This window comes from Coregonus lavaretus (assembly GCF_964263955.1).
Source record: "Coregonus lavaretus genome assembly, chromosome: 24".
In the NCBI taxonomy this organism is placed as follows: Eukaryota; Metazoa; Chordata; class Actinopteri; order Salmoniformes; family Salmonidae; genus Coregonus; species Coregonus lavaretus.
Window position 1 is genome coordinate 45,945,324 of NC_140011.1, and position 25,433 is coordinate 45,970,756.

Sequence of the window (25,433 nt, forward strand, 5' to 3'; positions counted from 1 at the left end):
ACCTGGACTGGGGTTAACTAGGAGTTAGGATTAGGACTAACCTGGACTGGGGTTAACTAGGGGTTAGGATTAGGACTAACCTGGACTGGGGTTAACTAGGGGTTAGGATTAGGACTAACCTGGACTGGGGTTAACTAGGGGTTAGGATTAGGGTTAACTAGGGGTTAGGATTAGGACTAACCTGGACTAGGGTTAACTAGGGGTTAGGATTAGGACTAACCTGGACTGGGGTTAACTAGGGGTTAGGATTAGGACTAACCTGGACTGGGGTTAACTAGGGGTTAGGATTAGGACTAACCTGGACTGGGGTTAACTAGGGGTTAGGATTAGGGTTAACTAGGGGTTAGGATTAGGACTAACCTGGACTAGGGTTAACTAGGGGTTAGGATTAGGACTAACCTGGACTGGGGTTAACTAGGGGTTAGGATTAGGACTAACCTGGACTAGGGTTAACTAGGGGTTAAGATTAGGACTAACCTGGACTAGGGTTAACTAGGGGTTAGGATTAGGACTAACCTGGACTGGGGTTAACTAGGAGTTAGGATTAGGACTAACCTGGACTGGGGTTAACTAGGGGTTAGGATTAGGACTAACCTGGACTGGGGTTAACTAGGGGTTAGGATTAGGACTAACCTGGACTAGGGTTAACTAGGGGTTAGGATTAGGACTAACCTGGACTAGGATTAACTAGGGGTTAGGGTTAGGACTAACCTGGACTGGGGTTAACTAGGGGTTAGGATTAGGACTAACCTGGACTGGGATTAACTAGGGGTTAGGATTAGGACTAACCTGGACTGGGGTTAACTAGGGGTTAGGATTAGGACTAACCTGGACTGGGATTAACTAGGGGTTAGGATTAGGACTAACCTGGACTGGGATTAACTAGGGGTTAGGATTAGGACTAACCTGGACTAGGGTTAACTAGGGGTTAGGATTAGGACTAACCTGGACTAGGGTTAACTAGGGGTTAGGATTAGGACTAACCTGGACTAGGATTAACTAGGGGTTAGGATTAGGACTAACCTGGACTAGGGTTAACTAGGGGTTAGGATTAGGACTAACCTGGACTAGGATTAACTAGGGGTTAGGATTAGGACTAACCTGGACTAGGATTAACTAGGGGTTAGGATTAGGACTAACCTGGACTGGGGTTAACTAGGGGTTAGGATTAGGACTAACCTGGACTGGGGTTAACTAGGAGTTAGGATTAGGACTAACCGGGACTGGGGTTAACTAGGGGTTAGGATTAGGACTAACCTGGACTAGGATTAACTAGGGGTTAGGGTTAGGACTAACCTGGACTGGGGTTAACTAGGGGTTAGGATTAGGACTAACCTGGACTAGGATTAACTAGGGGTTAGGATTAGGACTAACCTGACTAGGGTTAACTAGGGGTTAGGATTAGGACTAACCTGGACTAGGGTTAACTAGGGGTTAGGATTAGGACTAACCTGGACTAGGGTTAACTAGGGGTTAGGATTAGGACTAACCTGGACTAGGATTAACTAGGGGTTAGGATTAGGACTAACCTGGACTAGGGTTAACTAGGGGTTAGGATTAGGACTAACCTGGACTGGACTTGAAGGCTCTCATGCTGTCAGCCAGACCCTCCCTGCTACTGTAGTCGAGGCGGACGCGGTCGCTAAGGGCAGCGGTGATGTCACTGTGGCTGAATGACATGACCTGGAGGACCTGCTGTACCTGGGCCTCCAGGTGAGTTAGCACCTCCTTCAGGCCGACGCCCACTCTCATTGGCCTCCCCGCACGCAACAACGCTGTCCGCCTCTGACCCACGTAAACACTCACAGCCTGGAACACACACATATTATATATATACACAGTACCAGTCAAAAGGTTGGACACACCTACTCATTCAAGGGTTTTTCTTTATTTTTACTATTTTCTACATTGTAGAATAATAGTGAAGACATCAAAACTATGAAATAACACATATGGAATCATGTAGTAACCAAATAAGTGTTAAACAAATCAAAATATATTTTTTGAGATTCTTCAAAGTAGCCACCCTTTGACTTGAGAGAATCAATATTACGTGTGTCTGTGTTCTCACCTCTGGTAGCAGTGTGGAGGATTCTGGGAGCACATAGACGACCACGGAGCCACAGGGGCTCTCACTGAGCAGATGAAGAGACCGATCAGTCTCTGGAGGGGAAGAGAGAGAGATGATACATAATGACAGTTTATATTCTAGATCTGAAGAAAAGATACCCAGCTGATAGGCTGAGACAGCCACTGACCTGCAGCGGTGGGCTGGTTCAGGGCATCTTCCTCCATAATGGTAGCTGTCCTGTATCTAGTCTCATACCTGTAGCTCAACCCTGTGGTCTCTGCAGGAGAGGGGGGAGGATATGGGAGAGAGGGGAGGCAGGGGAGGATATGGGAGAGAGGGGAGGATATGGGAGAGAGAGGAGGCAGGGGGGAGAGAGGGGAGGTGGGGGAGAGAGGAGAGGCGGGGGAGAGAGGAGAGGCAGGGGGGAGAGAGGAGAGGCGGGGGAGAGAGGCAGGGGAGGGGGGAGGCAGGGGAGAGAGGAGGGAGAGAGAGTGAGAAAGAGAGCGAGAGAGATAATGTAATGTTAATATTCAGTAGGGCTGACCCCATTTAGTCTACTGGATGATAGGCTGTCGGTCGACTGAGATTTCTTTAGTCGAGCAAAAGCAAAAAACATAATGGTGCACAAGACACTTGTCTGATTGGTGCCTGTCTGAGTGGACTGATCCATTGTGGAGGCCTGTCTGAGTGGATTGATCCATTATGGAGGTCTGTCTGAGTGGACTGATCCATTATGGAGTACGTGGGGATGGCACAGTCCATCAGTCAAAGACATGTGCTACTGAAATTATATATGGTTATATTATGTAAGAACAATGGTGCAACAATAATAAATAGAATATTATTTTATAACAAATGTGCTTTCTCACGCGTTGGATAGCGGTCGCTGTCCGCGGTTCTGAAACACATCAGTGCGCTGTTGAATTTGCGCTTTTTCCTAGACCATGTTGCTATGTGCATAATAGCAAAGTTAACCAGCATATTGGTGTTGAGAACAATGCGGCGGAGGCAGCAGTGGAGTTAGGAGACAAGAAAACAGCCCTTGCCTTAATTGTCTAAGAAAAGTGAGGAGAGAGGAAACCATAACTTAATTAGGTCTATAATCAATAGCCTAACTGTTAAATGGGCCTGGCTTTAGAAATCATCCATATCTACAGAAACAAGGCAGATCCTGCTTCTGTTGCCTGTTTGAGTGTTTGATTAACAGCCTACTGATTCCGTGAGCACCAAGCCTCACACAACCACAACATGTGGGATAAACAAGTTCACAAATTCTGCTGTTTGTAATCTTTGCTGTGCTGTAATAAAAGGCTGTACGCTTTCTTTCATTAGAACAGCCTCTCTGGTATTATTTATTTAGTGTTGTTTACACTGTTCCAAACAGGCAGAAAAATAATTATTTATAATAATAATAATACTAACCCTCCTTTATCTAGATCTCAATCTTATTGTTATTATGATCATCACTATAATAATAAGTCATGTCGTTATCATTAGTAGGCTTTGTATAGCAGCCTTGTATAACCACCATGGAGCAGTAGGCCTAAGAGTGCATTCTGTTTAGTCTTAATACTGCAACAATATTTAAATACTTCTATAGGCTACTGTATCAATCAATCAATAGTTATTGTCATCACACTGCATACGAGTTATTCATAATTTAGAATGCAAACAAGCATTTTATTTTAAAATAAAGCGAGCCTTGAATTATTAGCTTATACAATAAATAAACCGTTCCATGTCGGCAGTTGCGTTCACGAATGAATGCGACTGTTTTTAGTCCTTGTTGTAATAAAGGATTTACCATAAACATTACAACAGACTCTCTGGTTGCTTATAATGTATTTAGTGTTGTTTACATTGTTCCAAACGGTCAGAAACATTATGTAGTCATCTATACAGCACCTGTTTGAGACACATAATATGCAACAGCGCTTCTCCTTACCTTGTGTGTCTTGATCTCCAGTATTTTACACAACTAGTCACATTTATTCATTTTACATTTTAGTCATTTATCAGATGCTCTTATCCAGAGCGACTTACAGTTAGTGAGTGCATACATTTTTCATACTGGCCCCCGCGTGAGAATCGAACTCACAACCCTGGCGTTGCAAGCGCCATGCTCTACCAACTGAGCTACACGGGGACTCACATTTATTCCACGACTTCCCCTTTACCTCCTGAGAAACCAAACATTCCCCTTTACCTCCTGAGAAACCAAACATTCCCCTTTACCTCCTGAGAAACCATCATTCCCCTTTACCTCCTGAGAAACCAAACATTCCCCTTTACCTCCTGAGAAACCAAACATTCCCCTTTACCTCCTGAGAAACCAAACATTCCCCTTTACCTCCTGAGAAACCATCATTCCCCTTTACCTCCTGAGAAACCATCATTCCCCTTTACCTCCTGAGAAACCATCATTCCCCTTTACCTCCTGAGAAACCAAACATTCCCCTTTACCTCCTGAGAAACCAAACATTCCCCTTTACCTCCTGAGAAACCAAACATTCCCCTTTACCTCCTGAGAAACCAAACATTCCCCTTTACCTCCTGAGAAACCAAACATTCCCCTTTACCTCCTGAGAAACCAAACATTCCCCTTTACCTCCTGAGAAACCAAACATTCCCTTTTACCTCCTGAGAAACCAAACATTCCCCTTTACCTCCTGAGAAACCAAACATTCCCCTTTACCTCCTGAGAAACCAAACATTCCCCTTTACCTCCTGAGATCTGGTTTGATTAAAACACATAGGATGTGTCAATATATGGAAAAACCCACGTTTAAAATGTCTACCAATCGATTGGTCGAAAGAACAGACAACTATTTTTTATTGGACAGCCCTACTAGTCAGTCACTTCCTCTAGTCGCCCCGACCGCTCACCAACCCCCCCGCCTCCCTCACCAACCCCCCCCCCCCCCCCTCACCGTCCACAGTGTGCTCCTCCTGCCGTGTCTACCCCTCCGCCCCCATCACCAACCCCCCCGCCCCCATCACCAACCCCCCCGCCCCCCTCACCAACCCCCCCCCCCCCCCCCCTCTCACCGTCCACAGTGTGCTCCTCCTGCCGTGTCTACCCCCCCGCCCCCATCACCAACCCCCCCGCCCCCATCACCAACCCCCCCGCCCCCCTCACCAACCCCCCTGCCCCCCTCACCGTTCAGTGTGCTCCTCTAGTCGTATCTGCAGAACCAACCCCCCCCCCCCCCCCCCACCGTCCACAGTGTGCTCCTCCTGCCGTGTCTACCCCCCCCCCCCCCCCCCCCCACCGTCCACAGTGTGCTCCTCCTGCCGTGTCTACCCCCCCCCCCCCCGCCCCCTCACCGTCCACAGTGTGCTCCTCCTGCCGTGTCTACCCCCCCCCCCCTCACCGTCCACAGTGTGCTCCTCCTGCCGTGTCTACCCCCCCCCCCCGCCCCCTCACCGTCCACAGTGTGCTCCTCCTGCCGTGTCTACCCCCCCCCCCCCCCACCGTCCACAGAGTGCTCCTCCTGCCGTGTCTACCACCCCCCCCTCACCGTCCACAGAGTGCTCCTCCTGCCGTGTCTACCACCCCCCCCTCACCGTCCACAGTGTGCTCCTCCTGCCGTGTCTACCCCCCCCCCCCCTCTCACCGTCCACAGAGTGCTCCTCCTGCCGTGTCTACCCCCCCCCCCCCTCTCACCGTCCACAGAGTGCTCCTCCTGCCGTGTCTACCCCCCCCCCCCCCACCGTCCACAGAGTGCTCCTCCTGCCGTGTCTACCACCCCCCCCTCACCGTCCACAGAGTGCTCCTCCTGCCGTGTCTACCACCCCCCACTCACCGTCCACAGAGTGCTCCTCCTGCCGTGTCTACCACCCCCCCCACTCACCGTCCACAGAGTGCTCCTCCTGCCGTGTCTACCACCCCCCCCTCACCGTCCACAGAGTGCTCCTCCTGCCGTGTCTACCACCCCCCCCTCACCGTCCACAGAGTGCTCCTCCTGCCGTGTCTACCACCCCCCACTCACCGTCCACAGAGTGCTCCTCCTGCCGTGTCTACCACCCCCCCCTCACCGTCCACAGAGTGCTCCTCCTGCCGTGTCTACCACCCCCCCCCTCACCGTCCACAGAGTGCTCCTCCTGCTGTGTCTACCACCCCCCCCTCACCGTCCACAGTGTGCTCCTCCTGCCGTGTCTACCCCCCCCCCCCTCTCACCGTCCACAGAGTGCTCCTCCTGCCGTGTCTACCCCCCCCCCCCCACTCACCGTCCACAGAGTGCTCCTCCTGCTGTGTCTACCCCCCCCCCCCTCACCGTCCAGAGTGCTCCTCCTGCCGTGTCTACCCCCCCCCCCCCTCTCACCGTCCACAGAGTGCTCCTCCTGCCGTGTCTACCCCCCCCCCCCTCTCACCGTCCACAGAGTGCTCCTCCTGCCGTGTCTACCCCCCCCCCCCACTCACCGTCCACAGAGTGCTCCTCCTGCTGTGTCTACCCCCCCCCCCCCTCACCGTCCACAGAGTGCTCCTCCTGCCGTGTCTACCCCCCCCCCCCCTCTCACCGTCCACAGAGTGCTCCTCCTGCTGTGTCTACCCCCCCCCCCCTCACCGTCCACAGAGTGCTCCTCCTGCCGTGTCTACCCCCCCCCCCCCTCACCGTCCACAGTGTGCTCCTCCTGGCGTGTCTACCCCCCCCCCCCCTCACCGTCCACAGAGTGCTCCTCCTGCTGTGTCTACCCCCCCCCCCCTCACCGTCCACAGAGTGCTCCTCCTGCCGTGTCTACCCCCCCCCCCCTCACCGTCCACAGAGTGCTCCTCCTGCTGTGTCTACCCCCCCCCCCCTCACCGTCCACAGAGTGCTCCTCCTGCTGTGTCTACCCCCCCCCCCCTCACCGTCCACAGAGTGCTCCTCCTGCCGTGTCTACCCCCCCCCCCCTCACCGTCCACAGAGTGCTCCTCCTGCTGTGTCTACCCCCCCCCCCCTCACCGTCCACAGAGTGCTCCTCCTGCTGTGTCTACCCCCCCCCCCCCTCTCACCGTCCACAGAGTGCTCCTCCTGCTGTGTCTACCCCCCCCCCCCTCACCGTCCACAGAGTGCTCCTCCTGCCGTGTCTACCCCCCCCCCCCCTCACCGTCCACAGTGTGCTCCTCCTGCCGTGTCTACCCCCCCCCCCCACCGTCCACAGTGTGCTCCTCCTGGCGTGTCTACCCCCCCCCCCCCCCCTCTCACCGTCCACAGAGTGCTCCTCCTGCCGTGTCTACCCCCCCCCCTCTCACTGTCCACAGAGTGCTCCTCCTGCCGTGTCTACCCCCCCCCCCCCCCCCACAGAGTGCTCCTCCTGCCGTGTCTACCACCCCCCCCCTCACCGTCCACAGAGTGCTCCTCCTGCCGTGTCTACCACCCCCCCCTCACCGTCCACAGAGTGCTCCTCCTGCCGTGTCTACCCCCCCCCCCTCTCACCGTCCACAGAGTGCTCCTCCTGCCGTGTCTACCCCCCCCCCTCTCACCGTCCACAGAGTGCTCCTCCTGCCGTGTCTACCCCCCCCCCCCCTCACCGTCCACAGTGTGCTCCTCCTGGCGTGTCTACCCCCCCCCCTCTCACCGTCCACAGAGTGCTCCTCCTGCCGTGTCTACCCCCCCCCCCCCCACCGTCCACAGTGTGCTCCTCCTGCCGTGTCTACCACCCCCCCCCCCTCTCACCGTCCACAGTGTGCTCCTCCTGCCGTGTCTACCCCCCCCCCTCTCACCGTCCACAGTGTGCTCCTCCTGCCGTGTCTACCCCCCCCCCCCCCCCCCCCTCACCGTCCACAGTGTGCTCCTCCTGCCGTGTCTACCACCCCCCCCCTCACCGTCCACAGTGTGCTCCTCCTGCCGTGTCTACCCCCCCCCCTCACCGTCCACAGTGTGCTCCTCCTGGCGTGTCTACCCCCCCCCCCTCACCGTCCACAGTGTGCTCCTCCTGCCGTGTCTACCCCCCCCCCCCTCTCACCGTCCACAGTGTGCTCCTCCTGCCGTGTCTACCCCCCCCCCCCTCTCACCGTCCACAGTGTGCTCCTCCTGCCGTGTCTACCACCCCCCCTCTCACCGTCCACAGTGTGCTCCTCCTGCCGTGTCTACCCCCCCCCCCCCCCCCCTCTCACCGTCCACAGTGTGCTCCTCCTGCCGTGTCTACCACCCCCCCCCCCCTCTCACCGTCCACAGTGTGCTCCTCCTGCCGTGTGTGGGTGGGCTCAATCTTCTTCTGGTGTTCAGTAGTCAGTGTTCCTCTAGAGAACACCACCTCCACTTCCACACTCAACTGGATCTGCAACACACACACAGCTATGTTAACACACACACACACACACAGCTATGTTAACCTGCACACACACACACACACAGCTATGTTAACACACACACACACAGCTATGTTAACACACACACACACACACACACACACACACAGCTATGTTAACACACACACACACACAGCTCTGTTAACCTGCACACACACCTCTGTTAACCTGCACACACACAAAATTAAGGAATTAACATGGTCCACACACACCAAGACAGTCGTGAAGAGGGCACGACAACACCTATTCCCCCTCAAGAGGCTGAAAAGATTTGGCATGGGTCCTCAGATCCTTAAAAGTTATCCAGCTGCACCATCGAGAGTATTTTGACTGGTTGCATCACCGCCTGGTATGGCAACTGCTCGGCCTCCGACCGCAAGGCACTACAGAGGGTAGTGCGTACGGCCCAGTACATCACTGGGGCCAAGCTTCCTGCCATCCAGGACCTCTATACCAGGCGGTGTCAGAGGAAGGCCCTCAATTGTCAAAGACTCCAGCCACCCTAGTCATAGACTGTTCTCTCTGCTACCGTACGGCGAGCGGTACCGGAGCGCCAAGTCTGGGACCAAAAGGCTCCTGAACAGCATTTCTGTTTCATGAAACAGTGTGATGCAACGGTGTTGCCTACGATACATTTTCATATAGCCAACCATTTCTTACCCTGCTCTGAGTGGGTGCGATGTTTATAGTGCACAGGAACGTTGGCAAGGCTCATGAGGTAGAAGTTCTGTTTTATTTAATTCAACGTATGGTTTCCTTTGTATTTCCCGGGTTATGTCGGAGTTCGTGTGTCTGTCATTCTGGTTGTGCGCAATAGGAAGCGCCTCAGTGTATAGAAATAGGCTACGTGGCCAGCGCTCCACGCTTTGGAGTCAGTACGTTGAATAAGATACAATGATTGTTCCACGTATACATGGTGTTGAAATATCATTAAGTCTGATTAAGAAGAATGTACCAACGGATGTGGAAATGTACTTTTACATTGTAGAACCAGTTTATTGGTTTGTAATTGCCAGTTGGGTAATCGTATGGTCCTGGGGGCCGAGTGGTTATATTACATAGGCCTGCCTGTTTGAGGTCCTGTTAGACAGACTCCATTTGGTTTCTCAAGGGGAGGCTGTTCAGTCCAGTGTCTGTTCAGATAGGACAGGTTCAGCCTGATACAGAGGATATTTCTTTAAGCCTATTGCCCCGTGGATATTTGGTCAATCTACTTGTATATTTTGTATGATAATGGCGCTTTCACCATTGGATCACCAAGACCTGTAAATAAATCTACACTCTGAGCACGTCAACCTGCCGTTGCCTTCAGCTGATTTCACGCCCTTACGACCGCTACAAGGTCCATATTTTACAATTACAGAGGCTAATAAAAATATGTTGTAGACAGAATGATGAAAAGGGCTGTCCTCAGTAAATAGACAAAGATTTGTAGTTGAACAAGTCGTTGCATGTATAGAATTGTTTTGACTTGACTTGCTCTTAGAAAGCACAACTTGGACTTGACCCGTTCTACTTGGGACTCGACTTGAGACTCGGACCTTGTGACTTGAGACTTGCTTGAAACTCAAATAATAGTGACTTGGTCCCACCTCTGCAAGGAGCTTGAGGATGTATTAGCATCTGAAGTTGGAGCACATCCACTGGAATTTCCATCAATGAATAACAAGCATTGGACTGTACATATCTACCTCAATTACCTGGTACCCCTGCACATGGACTCAGTACTGGTACCCTGCTGTATGTAGCCAAGTTATCATTTCTCTTTGTGTATTTATTAATACTTTTATTATTATGTGTTTTACTGTTCTATTATTTCTCTATCTTCTTTCTCTGTATTGTTGGGAAGCGCCGTAAGTCAGCATTTCACTGTTAGTCTACAAAACATGTGACAAATACAATTTGATCTCACACACACACACACACACACACACACACACACACAGACACACACACACACACAGCTGTGTTACCTGCAGCTGAGCTAGCTGGTTGATCTGGGTGACCGGTAGCCATGCTCTGTATGTTTCAGTGGTCCTCCACCACAGAGGGACTCCCACAGCGATCACCACCACTGCTATGGCCAGGGACGCCAGACGCCCTCGGTGACGCTCTGCAACACACATTACATTAGACTACTAGGGAATCACAGAGTGATCCACAGCCTGTGCAGTTAGTTTCAGAATGGGTGGCAGGGAATAAGTTAGTCCTGAATTTTTCCTAAACTAAAAGCATTGTATTTGGAACAAATCATTCACTAAACCCTAAACCTCAACTACATCTCGTAATGAATAATGTGCAAGTTGAGGTGACTAAACTGCTTGGAGTAACCCTGGATTGTAAACTGTCATGGTCAAAACATATTGATACAACAGTAGCTAAGATGGGGAGAAGTCTGTCTATAATAAAGTGCTGCTCTACCTTCTTAACAGCACTATCAACAAGGCAGGTCCTACAGGCCCTAGTTTTGTCGCACCTGGACTACTGTTCAGTCGTGTGGTCAGGTGCCACAAAGAGGGATTTAGGAAAATTGCAGTTGGCTCAGAACAGGGCAGCACGGCTGGCCCTTAAAAGTACACGGAGAGCTAACATTGATGACATGCATATCAGTCTCTCATGGCTCAAAGTGGAGGAGAGATTTACGTCATCACTACTTGTTTTTGTAAGAAGTATTGACAAGCTGAATGCACCGAGCTGTCTGTTTGAACTACTGGCACACAGCTCAGACACCCATGCATACCCCACAAGACATGCCACCAGAGGTCTCTTCACAGTCCCCAAGTCCAGAACAGACTATGGGAGGTGCACAGTACTACATAGAGCCATGACTACATGGAACTCTATTCCACATCAGGTAACTGATGCCAGCAGTAGAATCAGATTTAAAAAACAGATAAAAATACACCTTATGGAACAGCGGGGACTGTGAAGAGACACACACACAGGTACATACACACATACATATAGACACTCACTCTACACACACGTACACATGGATGTTGTATTGTAAATATGTGATAGTGGAGTAGTGGCCTGAGGGAACACACTAAATGTTTTGGGTAAAGTGTTATGAAATATAATGTCATGTAATATTTTAAATTGTATATATCTGCCTTAATGTTGCAGGACCCCAGGAAGAGTAGCTGCTGCCTTGGCAGGAACTAATGGGGATCCATAATAAACCCCAGGAAGAGTAGCTGCTGCCTTGGCAGGAACTAATGGGGATCCATAATAAACCCCAGGAAGAGTAGCTGCTGCCTTGGCAGGAACTAATGGGGATCCATAATACACCCCAGGAAGAGTAGCTGCTGCCTTGGCAGGAACTAATGGGGATCCTTAATAAACCCCAGGAAGAGTAGCTGCTGCCTTGGCAGGAACTAATGGGGATCCATAATAAACCCCAGGAAGAGTAGCTGCTGCCTTGGCAGGAACTAATGGGGATCCATAATAAACCCCAGGAAAAGTAGCTGCTGCCTTGGCAGGAACTAATGGGGATCCATAATAAACCCCAGGAAGAGTAGCTGCTGCCTTGGCAGGAACTAATGGGGATCCATAATAAACCCCAGGAAGAGTAGCTGCTGCCTTGGCAGGAACTAATGGGGATCCATAATAAACCCCAGGAAGAGTAGCTGCTGCCTTGGCAGGAACTAATGGGGATCCATAATAAACCCCAGGAAGAGTAGCTGCTGCCTTGGCAGGAACTAATGGGGATACATAATAAACCCCAGGAAGAGTAGCTGCTGCCTTGGCAGGAACTAATGGGGTTCCATAATAAACCCCAGGAAGAGTAGCTGCTGCCTTGGCAGGAACTAATGGGGATCCATAATAAACCCCAGGAAGAGTAGCTGCTGCCTTGGCAGGAACTAATGGGGATCCATAATAAACCCCAGGAAGAGTAGCTGCAGCCTTGGCAGGAACTAATGGGGATCCATAATAAACCCCAGGAAGAGTAGCTGCTGCCTTGGCAGGAACTAATGGGGATCCATAATAAACCCCAGGAAGAGTAGCTGCTGCCTTGGCAGGAACTAATGGGGATCCATAATAAACCCCAGGAAGAGTAGCTGCTGCCTTGGCAGGAACTAATGGGGATCCATAATAAACCCCAGGAAGAGTAGCTGCTGCCTTGGCAGGACTTAATGGGGATCCATAATAAACCCCAGGAAGAGTAGCTGCTGCCTTGGCAGGAACTAATGGGGATCCTTAATAAATACAAATGCATCAACAGCCATCTACTGACATTGACGGGACATCTCTGCAGCCATCTACTGACGGGACATCTCTGCAGCCATCTACTGACGGGACATCTACAGCCATCTACTGACGGGACATCTCTGCAGCCATCTACTGACGGGACATCTCTACAGCCATCTACTGACGGGACATCTCTACAGCCATCTACTGACGGGACATCTCTACAGCCATCTACTGACGGGACATCTCTACAGCCATCTACTGACGGGACATCTCTACAGCCATCTACTGACGGGACATCTCTACAGCCATCTACTGACGGGACATCTCTGCAGCCATCTACTGACGGGACATCTCTACAGCCATCTACTGACGGGACATCTCTACAGCCATCTACTGACGGGACATCTCTACAGCCATCTACTGACGGGACATCTCTACAGCCATCTACTGACGGGACATCTCTACAGCCATCTGCTGACGGGACATCTACAGCCATCTACTGACGGGACATCTCTACAGCCATCTACTGACGGGACATCTACAGCCATTTACTGACGGGACATCTCTACAGCCATCTACTGACGGGACATCTCTACAGCCATCTACTGACGGGACATCTCTACAGCCATCTACTGACGGGACATCTCTACAGCCATCTACTGACGGGACATCTCTACAGCCATCTACTGACGGGACATCTCTACAGCCATCTACTGACGGGACATCTCTACAGCCATCTACTGACGGGACATCTCTACAGCCATCTACTGACGGGACATCTCTGCAGCCATCTACTGACGGGACATCTCTACAGCCATCTACTGACACTGATGGTCCCTAGTGATGATGATTATATCCTCATTATATTAACTGACTTGGTCAGCTAGCTAATATGTTAAAAGGGATCTCTCAGAGTAAAGCAATACAGAACACACACCCCAGCACACTAGCTAGTGCTACAAATAACCCCAGCACACTAGCTAGTGCTACAAATAACCCCAGCACACTAGCTAGTGCTACAAATAACCCCAGCACACTAGCTAGTGCTACAAATAACCCCAGCACACTAGCAGGTAGGGCTGTCCCCGACAAATTGTTTTATTAGTCGACCAAAAGCTGTCTGTTCTTTCGACCAATTGGTGTATTTTTCCATATATAGACACATCCTATGTGCTTTAATAAAATCAACTATATGCTTGCCTGATGCTGTTTGATGAAATAAAGACAAAAATCTGAAGAGGGAGCCAGAGATCAATATAACCACAACCTGCTGTCTTTCAAGATTCTGCCATTACTCTCCTGAAGTTGCCGGCACGAGTAGTCGACAACTTTTCTCATGTGGAATGTCAATTTATCTTACAATTTCTACCGATCAAAGTGCCAGTTATGGTTTTCATATGCATTATGCGTATCACTTAATTTATAATAACACCTTCGTATCTCAAAATCATTGTCATGTGGTTAATAAAAATTATATCCAAATATACATTCAAATGATACAAATCTAAAAAGTAACTTCTATTGCCAACTACGTAAAAATTACCTACATAAAGCCAACAAATTAAAACATTGCAGCCTGCAGGTAGAAAATATCCTAATAAAAATACATATCCTATAAATCACATTGGCTATGCATGGCCTGTCTGCAAAGAACTTGAAACATTGTATCAACTATAAACTTGGGTGCTGGAAGCTTGCACTAGCAAACTTGCAGCATTGTATCAAATATTCTGGGACCTCAGATTCCTGCGCCAGTGAGCTCTCCTTTCACGGTGAGCGGTTATCGAAAGGGAGAGAGCTGGAAAGATTTTGAAATATACTGAACAAAAATATAAACGCAACATGTAAAGTGTTGGTCCCATGTTTCATGAGCTGAAATAAAAGATCCCAGAAATGTTCCATATGCACAAAAAGCATATTTCTCTCAAATTGTGCACAAATTTGTTTACAACCCTTTTAAATGAGCATTTCTCCTTTGCCAAGATAATCCATCCACCTGACAGGTGTGGCATCTCAAGAAGCTGATTAAACAGCATGATCATTACACAGGTGCACCTTGTGCTGGGGACAATAAAAGGCCACTAAAATGTGTAGTTATATCACACAACACAATGCCACAGATGTCTCTAGTTGAGGGTGCTTGCAATTGACATGCTGACTGCAGGAATGTGCACCAGAGCCTTTGCCAGAGAACTGAATGTTCATTTCTATACCATTAGTTTTAAAGAATTTGGCAGTACGTCCAACCGGCTTCACAACTGCAGACCATGTGTGCAGAGCGGTTTGCTGATGTCAGCATTGTGAACAGAGTGCCCCATGGTGGTGGTGGGGTTATGGTAAAGACATAAGCTACAGACAATGAACACAATTGCATTTTATGGATGGCATTTTGAATGCACAGAGATAACGTGTCGAGATCCTGAGGCCCATTGTCGTGCCATTCATCCGCCGCAATCACCTCATGTTTCAGCATGATAATGCACGGCCCCATGTAGCAAGGATCTGTACACAATTCCTGGAAGCTGAAAATGTCCCAGTTCTTCCATGGCCAGCATACTCACCAGACATGTCACCCATTGAGCATGTTTGGGATGCATTGAAGGTCCCCAAGAACACAGTGGCCTCCATCATTCTTAAATGGAAGAAGTTTGGAACCACCAAGACTCTTCCTAGAGCTGGCCGCCCGGCCAAACTGAGCAATCGGGGTAGAAGGGCCTTGGTCAGGGAGGTGACCAAGAACCCGATGGTCACTCTGAAGGAGCTCCAGAGTTCCTCTGTGGAGATGGGAGAACCTTCCAGAAGGACAACCATCTCTGCAGCACTCCACCAATCAGGCCTTTATGGTAGAGTGGCCAGACGGAAGCCACTCCTCTGTAAAACGGCACATGACAGCCCGCTTGGAGTTTGCCAAAAGGCACCTAAAGGACTCTCAGACCATGAGAAACAAGATTCTCTGGTCTGATGAAACCAAGATTGAACTCTTTGGCCTGTATCCTATATGCTAATCGTCCTCCTAAAATAAATGTACATCCTAAATATGACTATACTATAGTTTACTACATTGCCTAGAAATAATATTTATCCCCCATATTTGTCTCCATCTGAAAATCTTCCCACTCCTAAAAAGTAGGCTATAAAAAGTGCAAGTCTCTTCAAACTACGTCTGGCCTATTGGCTGATATAGCCCAGTAATACTGCTAGCCTATTGGCTGATATAGCCCAGTAATACTGCTAGCCTATTGGCTGATATAGCCCAGTAATACTGCTAGCCTATTGGCTGATATAGCCCAGTAATACTGCTAGCCTATTGGCTGATATAGCCCAGTAATACTGCTAGCCTATTGGCTGATATAGCCCAGTAATACTGCTAGCCTATTGGCTGATATAGCCCAGTAATACTGCTAGCCTATTACAGCTGTGGAGGAAATGAAGAGACCACTGCAAATGTTTTCTTAAATCAGCATCTCTACATGTATGACAGCCATTCCATTCCAGTGTCTGTTGAATTCCAACACAGGCACACCTCATTCTACTGAATTAGGTACTGATTAGGTGATCACCTGAACCAAATGTTATTTAACGAGGAAAAGTATAAAAACCACTGCTGTGGTCATCACTATCCTCTTGCAATAGGACCAGCTGGATGGCAATAACAGTGCTAATAGTACCTCAAAAGTAATATTAATCAAAAAATAACTATTGACCATGCCAAAAGAGTTGAAAAGGAACGTTTTGATTGAGGAAAAGAAGGGTTCAATTCTGGCTTTACTGGCAGAGGGATACAGTGAGCATCAGGTTGCTTCCATCCTTAACATTTCAAAGACGGCGGTTCATAAGAACAAGGTCAAGCAGCAGACATTGGGGACAACAAAGCTACAGACCGGCAGAGGGCGAAAACGACTCTCTACTGACCGGGATGACCGCCAACTCATTCGAATGTCACTCAACAACCGTAGGATGACATCAAGTGACCTACAAAAAGAATGGCAAATGGCAGCTGGGGTGAAGTGCACGGCGAGGACGGTTCGAAACAGGCTCCTAGGGGCAGGGCTGAAGTCGTGCAAAGCTAGAAAAAAGCCCTTCATCAATGAGAAGCAAAGAAGAGCCAGGCTGAGGTTTGCAAAAGACCATAAGGATTGGACCGTAGAGGACTGGAGTAAGGTCATCTTCTCTGATGAGTCCAATTTTCAGCTTTGCCCAACACCTGGTCGTCTAATGGTTAGACGGAGACCTGAAGAGGCCTACAAGCCACAGCGTCTCACACCCACTGTGAAATTTGGTGGAGGATCAGTGATGATCTGGGGGTGCTTCAGCAAGGCTGGAATCGGGCAGATTTGTCTTTGTGAAGGACGCATGAATCAAGCCACGTACAAGGTTGTCCTGGAAGAAAACTTGCTTCCTTTTGCTCTGACATTGTTCCCCAACTCTGAGGATTGGTTTTTCCAGCAGGACAATGCGCCATGCCACACAGCCAGGTCAATCAAGGTGTGGATGGAGGACCACCAGATCAAGACCCTGTCATGGCCAGCCCAATCTCCAGACCTGAACCCCATTGAAAACTTCTGGAATGTGATCAAGAAGAAGATGGATGGTCACAAGCCATCAAACAAAGCCGAGCTGCTTGAATTTTTGCACCAGGAGTGGCATAAAGTCACCCAACATCAATGTGAAAGACTGGTGGAGAGCATGCCAAGACGCATGAAATATGTGATTGAAAATCAGGGTTATTCCACCAAATATTGATTTCTGAACTCTTCCTAAATTAAAACATTACTATTGTGTTGTTTAAAAATGAACATGATCTTATTTTCTTTGCATTATTCGAGGTCTGACAACACTGCATCTTTTTTGTTATTTTGACCAGTTGTCATTTTCTGCAAGTAAATGCTCTAAATGACAATATTTATCAACGCCAAACTAACGTTGACATGTTCAGCCAACTAACGTTGACATGTTCAGCCAACTTAGACGGCTTGTATTCAGAATATTGATACCATTTATACTTTTTTTTAAACGATACCAACATTAACTCTTGAACCGTTCACGCTAGAGACACCAAACCAACTTTCCCATATTATCCTATCCTATCTTATCCTATGAATACATCTTTTCATCTACCTACTGTTTCAACTATAACCAGTCACCACCATTACTACTGCAGACACTACCATTACTATAACTATAACCAGTCACTACCACTACTATAACTATAACCAGTCACTACCATTACTACTGTAGACACTATCACTACTATAACTATAACCAGTCACTACCATTACTATAACTATAACCAGTCACTACCACTACTATAACTATAACCAGTCACTACCATTACTATAACTATAACCAGTCACTACCACTACTATAACTATAACCAGTCACTACCATTACTACTGTAGACACTACCACTACTATAACTATAACCAGTCACTACCACTACTATAACTATAACCAGTCACTACCATTACTATAACTATAACCAGTCACTACCACTACTATAACTATAACCAGTCACTACCACTACTATAACTATAACCAGTCACTACCACTACTATAACTATAACCAGTCACTACCACTACTATAACCAGTCACTACCACTACTATAACTATAACCAGTCACCACCATTACTATAACTATAACCAGACACTACCACTACTATAACCAGTCACTACCATTACTATAACTATAACCAGTCACTACCACTACTATAACCAGTCACTACCATTACTATAACTATAACCAGTCACTACCATTACTATAACTATAACCAGTCACTACCACTACTATAACTATAACCAGTCACTACCACTACTATAACTATAACCAGTCACTACCACTACTATAACCAGTCACTACCATTACTATAACTATAACCAGTCACTACCACTATTATAACTATAACCAGACACTACCACTACTATAACTATAACCAGTCACTACCACTACTATAACTATAACCAGACACTACCATTACTATAACCAGTCACTACCACTACTATAACTATAACCAGTCACTACCACTACTATAACTATAACCAGTCACTACCATTACTACTGTAGACACTACTACTACTATAACTATAACCAGTCACTACCACTACTATAACTATAACCAGTCACTACCACTACTATAACCAGTCACTACCACTACTATAACTATAACCAGTCACTACCACTACTATAGCTATAACCAGTCACTACCACTACTATAACTATAACCAGTCACTACCACTATTATAACTATAACCAGTCACTACCATTACTACTGCAGACACTACCACTACTATAACTATAACCAGACACTACCACTACTATAACTATAACCAGTCACTACCATTACTACTGTAGACACTACCATTACTATAACTATAACCAGTCACTACCACTACTATAACTATAACCAGTCACTACCATTACTACTGCAGACACTACCACTACTATAACTATAACCAGTCACTACCATTACTATAACTATAACCAGACACTACCACTACTATAACTATAACCAGACACTACCACTACTACTGTAGACACTACCACTACTATAACTATAACCAGTCACTACCACTACTATAACTATAACCAGTCACTACCATTACTACTGCAGACACTACCACTACTATAACTATAACCAGTCACTACCACTACTATAACTATAACCAGTCACTACCATTACTACTGCAGACACTACCACTACTATAACTATAACCAGTCACTACCACTACTATAACTATAACCAGACACTACCACTACTATAACTATAACCAGTCACTACCACTACTATAACTATAACCAGTCACTACCATTACTATAACTATAACCAGACACTACCACTACTATAACTATAACCAGACACTACCACTACTACTGTAGACACTACCACTACTATAACTATAACCAGTCACTACCACTACTATAACTATAACCAGTCACTACCACTACTATAACTATAACCAGTCACTACCATTACTACTGCAGACACTACCACTACTATAACCAGTCACTACCACTACTATAACTATAACCAGTCACTACCATTACTACTGCAGACACTACCACTACTATAACTATAACCAGTCACTACCACTACTATAACTATAACCAGTCACTACCATTACTACTGCAGACACTACCACTACTATAACTATAACCAGTCACTACCACTACTATAACTATAACCAGTCACTACCATTACTACTGCAGACACTACCACTACTATAACTATAACCAGTCACTACCACTACTATAACTATAACCAGTCACTACCACAACTATAACCAGTCACTACCATTACTACTGCAGATGCTACCACTGCTATAACTTATTTCACAACCATAAATACTTTAAACCAGCTAGCAAGCACACCACATTTTCTTCAGGAAATGTACTTTTCTAGTTCCTTTCTATTTTTTTAAATCCATAGAACCACTTTTACACCCACTTTCCTATGTGAGCCATCGTTACATTAGTGTGTGATGTTTTGAAGCCAATATCTGCAATAAACCTCTGATTTGTTCTTGTCGGACAGACCTGTGGTGGCTGAACCTTATCCACTGGCACATATAGCTCTCTACTGGGCCGTTCTACATGCTCCTCCCGGATCAGCACCTTTAGTATTTTTCAGTATGGCCCTTACCTTTCATATCAACAATAAATAATATTTCAAATAAAAAAGACACGTAAGGCTGTGGGCATCCAGCCGAGGAACTACACTTCATCCCCAGTTAGCTTTACATAGATGTTCGGAGCACACTAGATAGTTAGCTTGATAATTAGCACTGTGGTCAACTCTGCCTTCCGTCTGTCTTCCGTAAACAAGACCAGTAACATGTGGGAGAACTAACCCTATAAAAAAGGTGTGTAGTAATTTAACCTTTTGTTATTTGAAAATGATCATTTCTCGCTGATATGAAAGATACGTCTCTTATGTTTCCAAACCGTACCGCGTGTTAACGTTCAGACCGCGCGTCGGGGCTGCTAACAAGAAGGCCCCGGTAACGTCCCCGGTAACGTCAATAGACAGCGGATAAAGCCGTAGTTACCGTCTATGAATGGGCAAGCTAGCTAGCTAGCCAACTCTCTAGATAGGCACAAAACTACAACTGTGAAACAGAGAACCATTTGCAAATAGTCAATAAACGCTGCCTATTCATTCTCTTCTGAAATAGTGTTTTAAACGTGTGTTTATAGCGCTAAAACTGCGATAGTTTAAAGAAAACAACATATTATTCTGCCAGACTCTTCACTCACCCACTTCTATCGCTGCCATCTCTCTCAATGCAGCTGGGCGGGGCTCGGAGGTCACGAGAGACAGCTGTCCAATCAAGACTCGCCATTCCCCCATCCTACCCAATCACGATCGTCTTCTTCTTCTTCTTCTTCTTCAGTGGGGGTTTATCGGCGGTTGGCGTCCAACGTTATGGTGGATTACCGCCACCTACCATACTGGAGTGTGAGCCATAGACAGGGAGAAACTAAATCCTAAATGCCAACCCCGTTTCTCTTTAAAAAAAATTAAAAAAATATTTGAGACTATATATAATGACGTTCTAATCAATATACTCTTTAAACTAATTTCCTGTATCCCCTTCTCCCTCATACTAGATCTCATCCTCTCTTTCCCTCTGATACTGCAAATAATAATAACAATATGCCATTTAGCAGACGCTTTTATCCAAAGCGACTTACAGTCATGCGTGCATACATTTTTGTGTATGGGTGGTCCCGGGGATCGAACCCACTACCTTGGCGTTACAAGCGCCATGCTCTACCAGCTGAGCTGCAGAGGACCTTATTCAACTGTAGCAATACATGCTCCACGGTCTCTGTTTCCTGGCAATAATCACACTTTCCTGTTGGATGCTTTCCTATCACGTTTAATGTCTTATTCAACTGGCTGTGTCCCACCCTTAATCTAGTAAAAATAGCCTCCTCTCTTCTGTCCCTTCCTGCCATCCTCCCCTCCCCGACTTTCCTCTGTACTTGAAATAAATGCCTTCCCTTATTATCTCTATTCCACTGCTCCTGTAATCTCTTCACCATCACTGTATATATCAGTATTTTTGCCTCTGCCTTGCTCATTGACACTTCAACATCAACATCCCCACTACTAAGTGCTTGTTTAGCCTGTTCCTCTACCACCTCGTTCCCCTCCACCCCCACATGGGCTGGAACCCAAGTAAATCTTATCTGAATACCCATCTGTTTAATCCTGCCATGGGTTTGTAGCACCTCATAAAGCAGGTATTGTCTGCTATGTGAGCTAAAGGACTGGAGACTCATTAACACTGCACATGAATCAGTGCAAATAACTACTCTGTCTGGCTTAACTTCCTCCACCCACTGCAAGGCCAACAGTATGGCCATCAGCTCCGCCGTATATATACAGCCAGATGATCTGTAATACGTTTCCTGACTTCCACCCCACATTCCTGCACTACAAATGCTGACCCAGGCGATACAGACCGAAGACTGAAGACGGATCGGCGTTCGGCCCGAGTTGAGTCGGAGGAGAAATGGCGTCCCTAGACAAGGCAGGAACTAGATGTATGTCAGGAGAAGTGCAGTACTATCATAAGGAGAGTTATACTTGGAATACGGAGGAGGAGTGGAGGGGAAAAGAGAGGCAGAGGAGGTCGAAGAGAGAGAGGGAGGAAGACTGTGAGCTTGAGTCAGTTAAAAATGGCGGGAAAAAGGGAGAAGGTTTGTTAAAGAAGAACGGTAGAAAGTGTAAACAGAGTGAGCTGAAAACAGGAGGAGAAACGGAAGAGAATGAGGGGGAAGTATCGGAGGTGGAAGGTGTGGTGAAGTATCGGAGGTGGTAGGTGTGGTGAAGTATCGGAGGTGGAAGGTGTGGTGAAGTATCGGAGGTGGTAGGTGTGGTGAAGTATCGGAGGTGGAAGGTGTGGTGAAGTATCGGAGGTGGAAGGTGTGGTGAAGTATCGGAGGTGGTAGGTGTGGTGAAGTATCGGAGGTGGTGGGTGTGGTGAAGTATCGGAGGTGGAAGGTGTGGTGAAGTATCAGAGGTGGAAGGTGTGGTGAAGTATCGGAGGTGGAAGGTGTGGTGAAGTATCGGAGGTGGTAGGTGTGGTGAAGTATCGGAGGTGGAAGGTGTGGTGAAGTATCGGAGGTGGTAGGTGTGGTGAAGTATCGGAGGTGGTAGGTGTGGTGAAGTATCGGAGGTGGAAGGTGTGGTGAAGTATCGGAGGTGGTAGGTGTGGTGAAGTATCGGAGGTGGTAGGTGTGGTGAAGTATCGGAGGTGGTAGGTGTGGTGAAGTATCGGAGGTGGAAGGTGTGGTGAAGTATCGGAGCCAGAGGTTTGCACCGAGGGTTAGGATAAAGATGTGTCTGTGACAGTAGGAGGGACATTTGTGTCAAATCAAATTGTATTTGCCGCATGCGCCGAATCCAACAGGTGTAGACCTTACAGTGAAATGCTTACTTACAAGTCCTTAACCAACAATGCAGTTTTAAGAAAAATAAGTGTAAAGTAAAAAATATATAAGTAAAAAAAAAAAAGGAGTCTTATGGCTTGAGGGTAGAAGCTGTTAAGAAGCCTTTTGGACCTAGACTTGGCGCTCCGGTACCGCTTGCCGTGCGGTAGCAGAGAGAACAGTCTATGACTAGGGTGGCTTTGTCATTGTCTTTGACAATTTTGAGGACCTTCCTCTGACACCGCCTGGTATAGAGGTCCTGGATGGCAGGAAGCTTGGCCCCAGTGATGTACTGGGCCGTACGCACTACCCTCTGTAGTGCCTTGCGGTCAGAGGCCAAGCAGTTGCCATACCAGGCGGTGATGCAACCAGTCAGGATGCTCTCAATGGTGCACATGTTGAACTTTTTGAGGATCTGAGGACCCATGCCAAATCTTTTCAGTCTCCTGAGGGGGAATAGGCTTTGTCGTGCCCTCTTCACGACTGTCTTGGTGTGTTTGGACCATGATATTTGTTGGTGATGTGGACACCAATGAACTTGAAGCTCTCAAACTGTTCCACTACAGCCCTGTCGATGAGAATGGGGCCGTGCTCAGTTCAGAAAAAAATTCCTGTAGTCCACAATCATTTCCTTTGTCTTGATCACTTTGAAGGAGAGGTTGTTATCCTGGCACCCTACAGGCTGTCTCATCGTTGTCGGTGATCAGGCCTACCACTGTTGTGTCGTTGGAAAACTTAATGATGGTGTTGGAGTCGTGCCTGGCCATGCAGTCATGGGTGAACAGGGAGTACAGGAGGAGACTGAGCACGCACCCCTGAGGGGCCCCCGTGTTGAGGATCAGCGTGGCAGATGTGTTGTTACCTGCTCTTACCACCTGGGGGCGGCCCGTCAGGAAGTCCAGGATCCAGTTGCAGAGGGAGGTGTTTAGTCCCAGGGTCCTTAGCTTAGTGATGAGCTTTGAGGGCACTATGATGTTGAATGCTGAGCTGTAGTCAATTAATAGCATCCTCACATAGGTGTTCCTCTTGTCCAGGTAGGAAAGGGCAGTGTGGAGTGCAATAGAGATTGCATCATCTGTGGATCTGTTGGGGCGGTATGCAAATTGGAGTGGGACTAGGGTTTCTGGGATAATGGTGTTGATGTGATCCATGACCAGCCTTTCAAAGCACTTCATGGCTGCAGACGTGAGTGCTACGGTTCGGTAGTCATTTAGGCAGGTTATCTTAGTGTTCTTGGGCACAGGGACTATGGTGGTCTGCTTGAAACATGTTGGTATCACAGACTCAGTCAGGGACAGGTTGAAAATGTCAGTGAAGACACTTGCCAGTTGGTTAGCGCATGCTCGGAGTACACGTCCTGGTAATCCGTCTGGCCCTGCGGCCTTGTGAATGTTGACCTGCTTAAAAGTCTTTACTCACATCGGCTACGGAGAGCTTGATCACATAGTCATCCGGAACAGCTGATGCTCTCATGCATGATTTAGTGTTGCTTGCCTCGAAGCGAGCATAGAAGTTTGTTTAACCCCCATTTGTTTAACAGCATTTGTGGTTTCAAGATGGGTAAAAACAGAGTTGGGTGCTGTGGAATCGGTGAGGGTAACCAGAAGTGGTCTTGTGATAATTGTTTGTGTTTCTGCTGGTCAGAGGGAGCAGGCACTCCATGTTAAACGAGACGGGACAAGAGATGTGAATTGTTTTGCTCTCAAGAAAAGGGCTCCATTGAAAGGCGTGATTACTGGTGTAACACTCTGGCTCCACGGACCTTTATTCTTGAGCCAGGGTTGTTCATGTTCATTTGTTTTGGGTGTATTTCTATGTTGGGGTGTCTAGGTTGTGGTATTTCTATGTTGGGTGTTTGTATTCATTGACTCCCAATCGGAGGTAACGAGTGTCAGCTGTTCGGCTCGTTATCTCTGATTGGGAGCCATATTTAGGCTGTATGTTGTCCTGTGGGGTTTGTGGGTTTTTGTTTCCTTGTTGCTGTCGTTATCAGTAGTGGAACTTCACGTATCGTTCTTTGTTGTTTTCTCGTGTTGCACTTTAAGTAAATAAAGTCATCATGTTTCTCGGAACACGCGCTGCGCTTTGGTCTCATCATTCACACGATCGTGACAGAAAAACCCACCAAAAAAGGACCAAGCAGCGCGTCCAGGAGTTATGGACGCCTCCTAAAGATTTTTGGACATGGGAGGAGATCCGGGCTGGAAAGGGTCCTTGGGCACAACCGGAGGAGTATCACCGCCCTCGGGAAGAGCTGGAGGCAGCCAAAGCCGAGAGGAGGTGGTACGAGGAGGCAGCGCGAAGGCGAGGCTGGAAGCCCGTGGAAGAGAGGCAACCCCAAAAAGTTTTTGGGGGGGGGCACATGGCTTGGGTGGCTGGGCAGCAGGAAGCTGCCACAGGGAGTATAGGTGAGAGGGCTAACGGAGTACGGGAGCCA

General features: G+C 47.9%; 1 protein-coding gene across 1 annotated transcript in view; it reads right to left on the reverse strand.

Annotated features, from left to right (window-relative positions):
- The window catches only part of LOC311100101 (GPI transamidase component PIG-S-like), a 35,573-nt gene extending 14,723 nt beyond the window's left edge, over positions 1–20,850 (reverse strand). The window contains exons 1-6 of the mRNA XM_084140845.1: positions 20,813–20,850; positions 10,340–10,479; positions 8,224–8,335; positions 2,259–2,348; positions 2,072–2,163; positions 1,569–1,809 (exon numbers count right to left, since the gene is read on the reverse strand). Coding sequence (XP_083996971.1) covers positions 1,569–1,809; positions 2,072–2,163; positions 2,259–2,348; positions 8,224–8,335; positions 10,340–10,479; positions 20,813–20,831 — 694 coding nt within the window. The 5' untranslated portion in view covers positions 20,832–20,850. The remainder of the gene's footprint in view (positions 1–1,568; positions 1,810–2,071; positions 2,164–2,258; positions 2,349–8,223; positions 8,336–10,339; positions 10,480–20,812) is intronic.
- Positions 20,851–25,433: the final 4,583 nt, after the last annotated feature.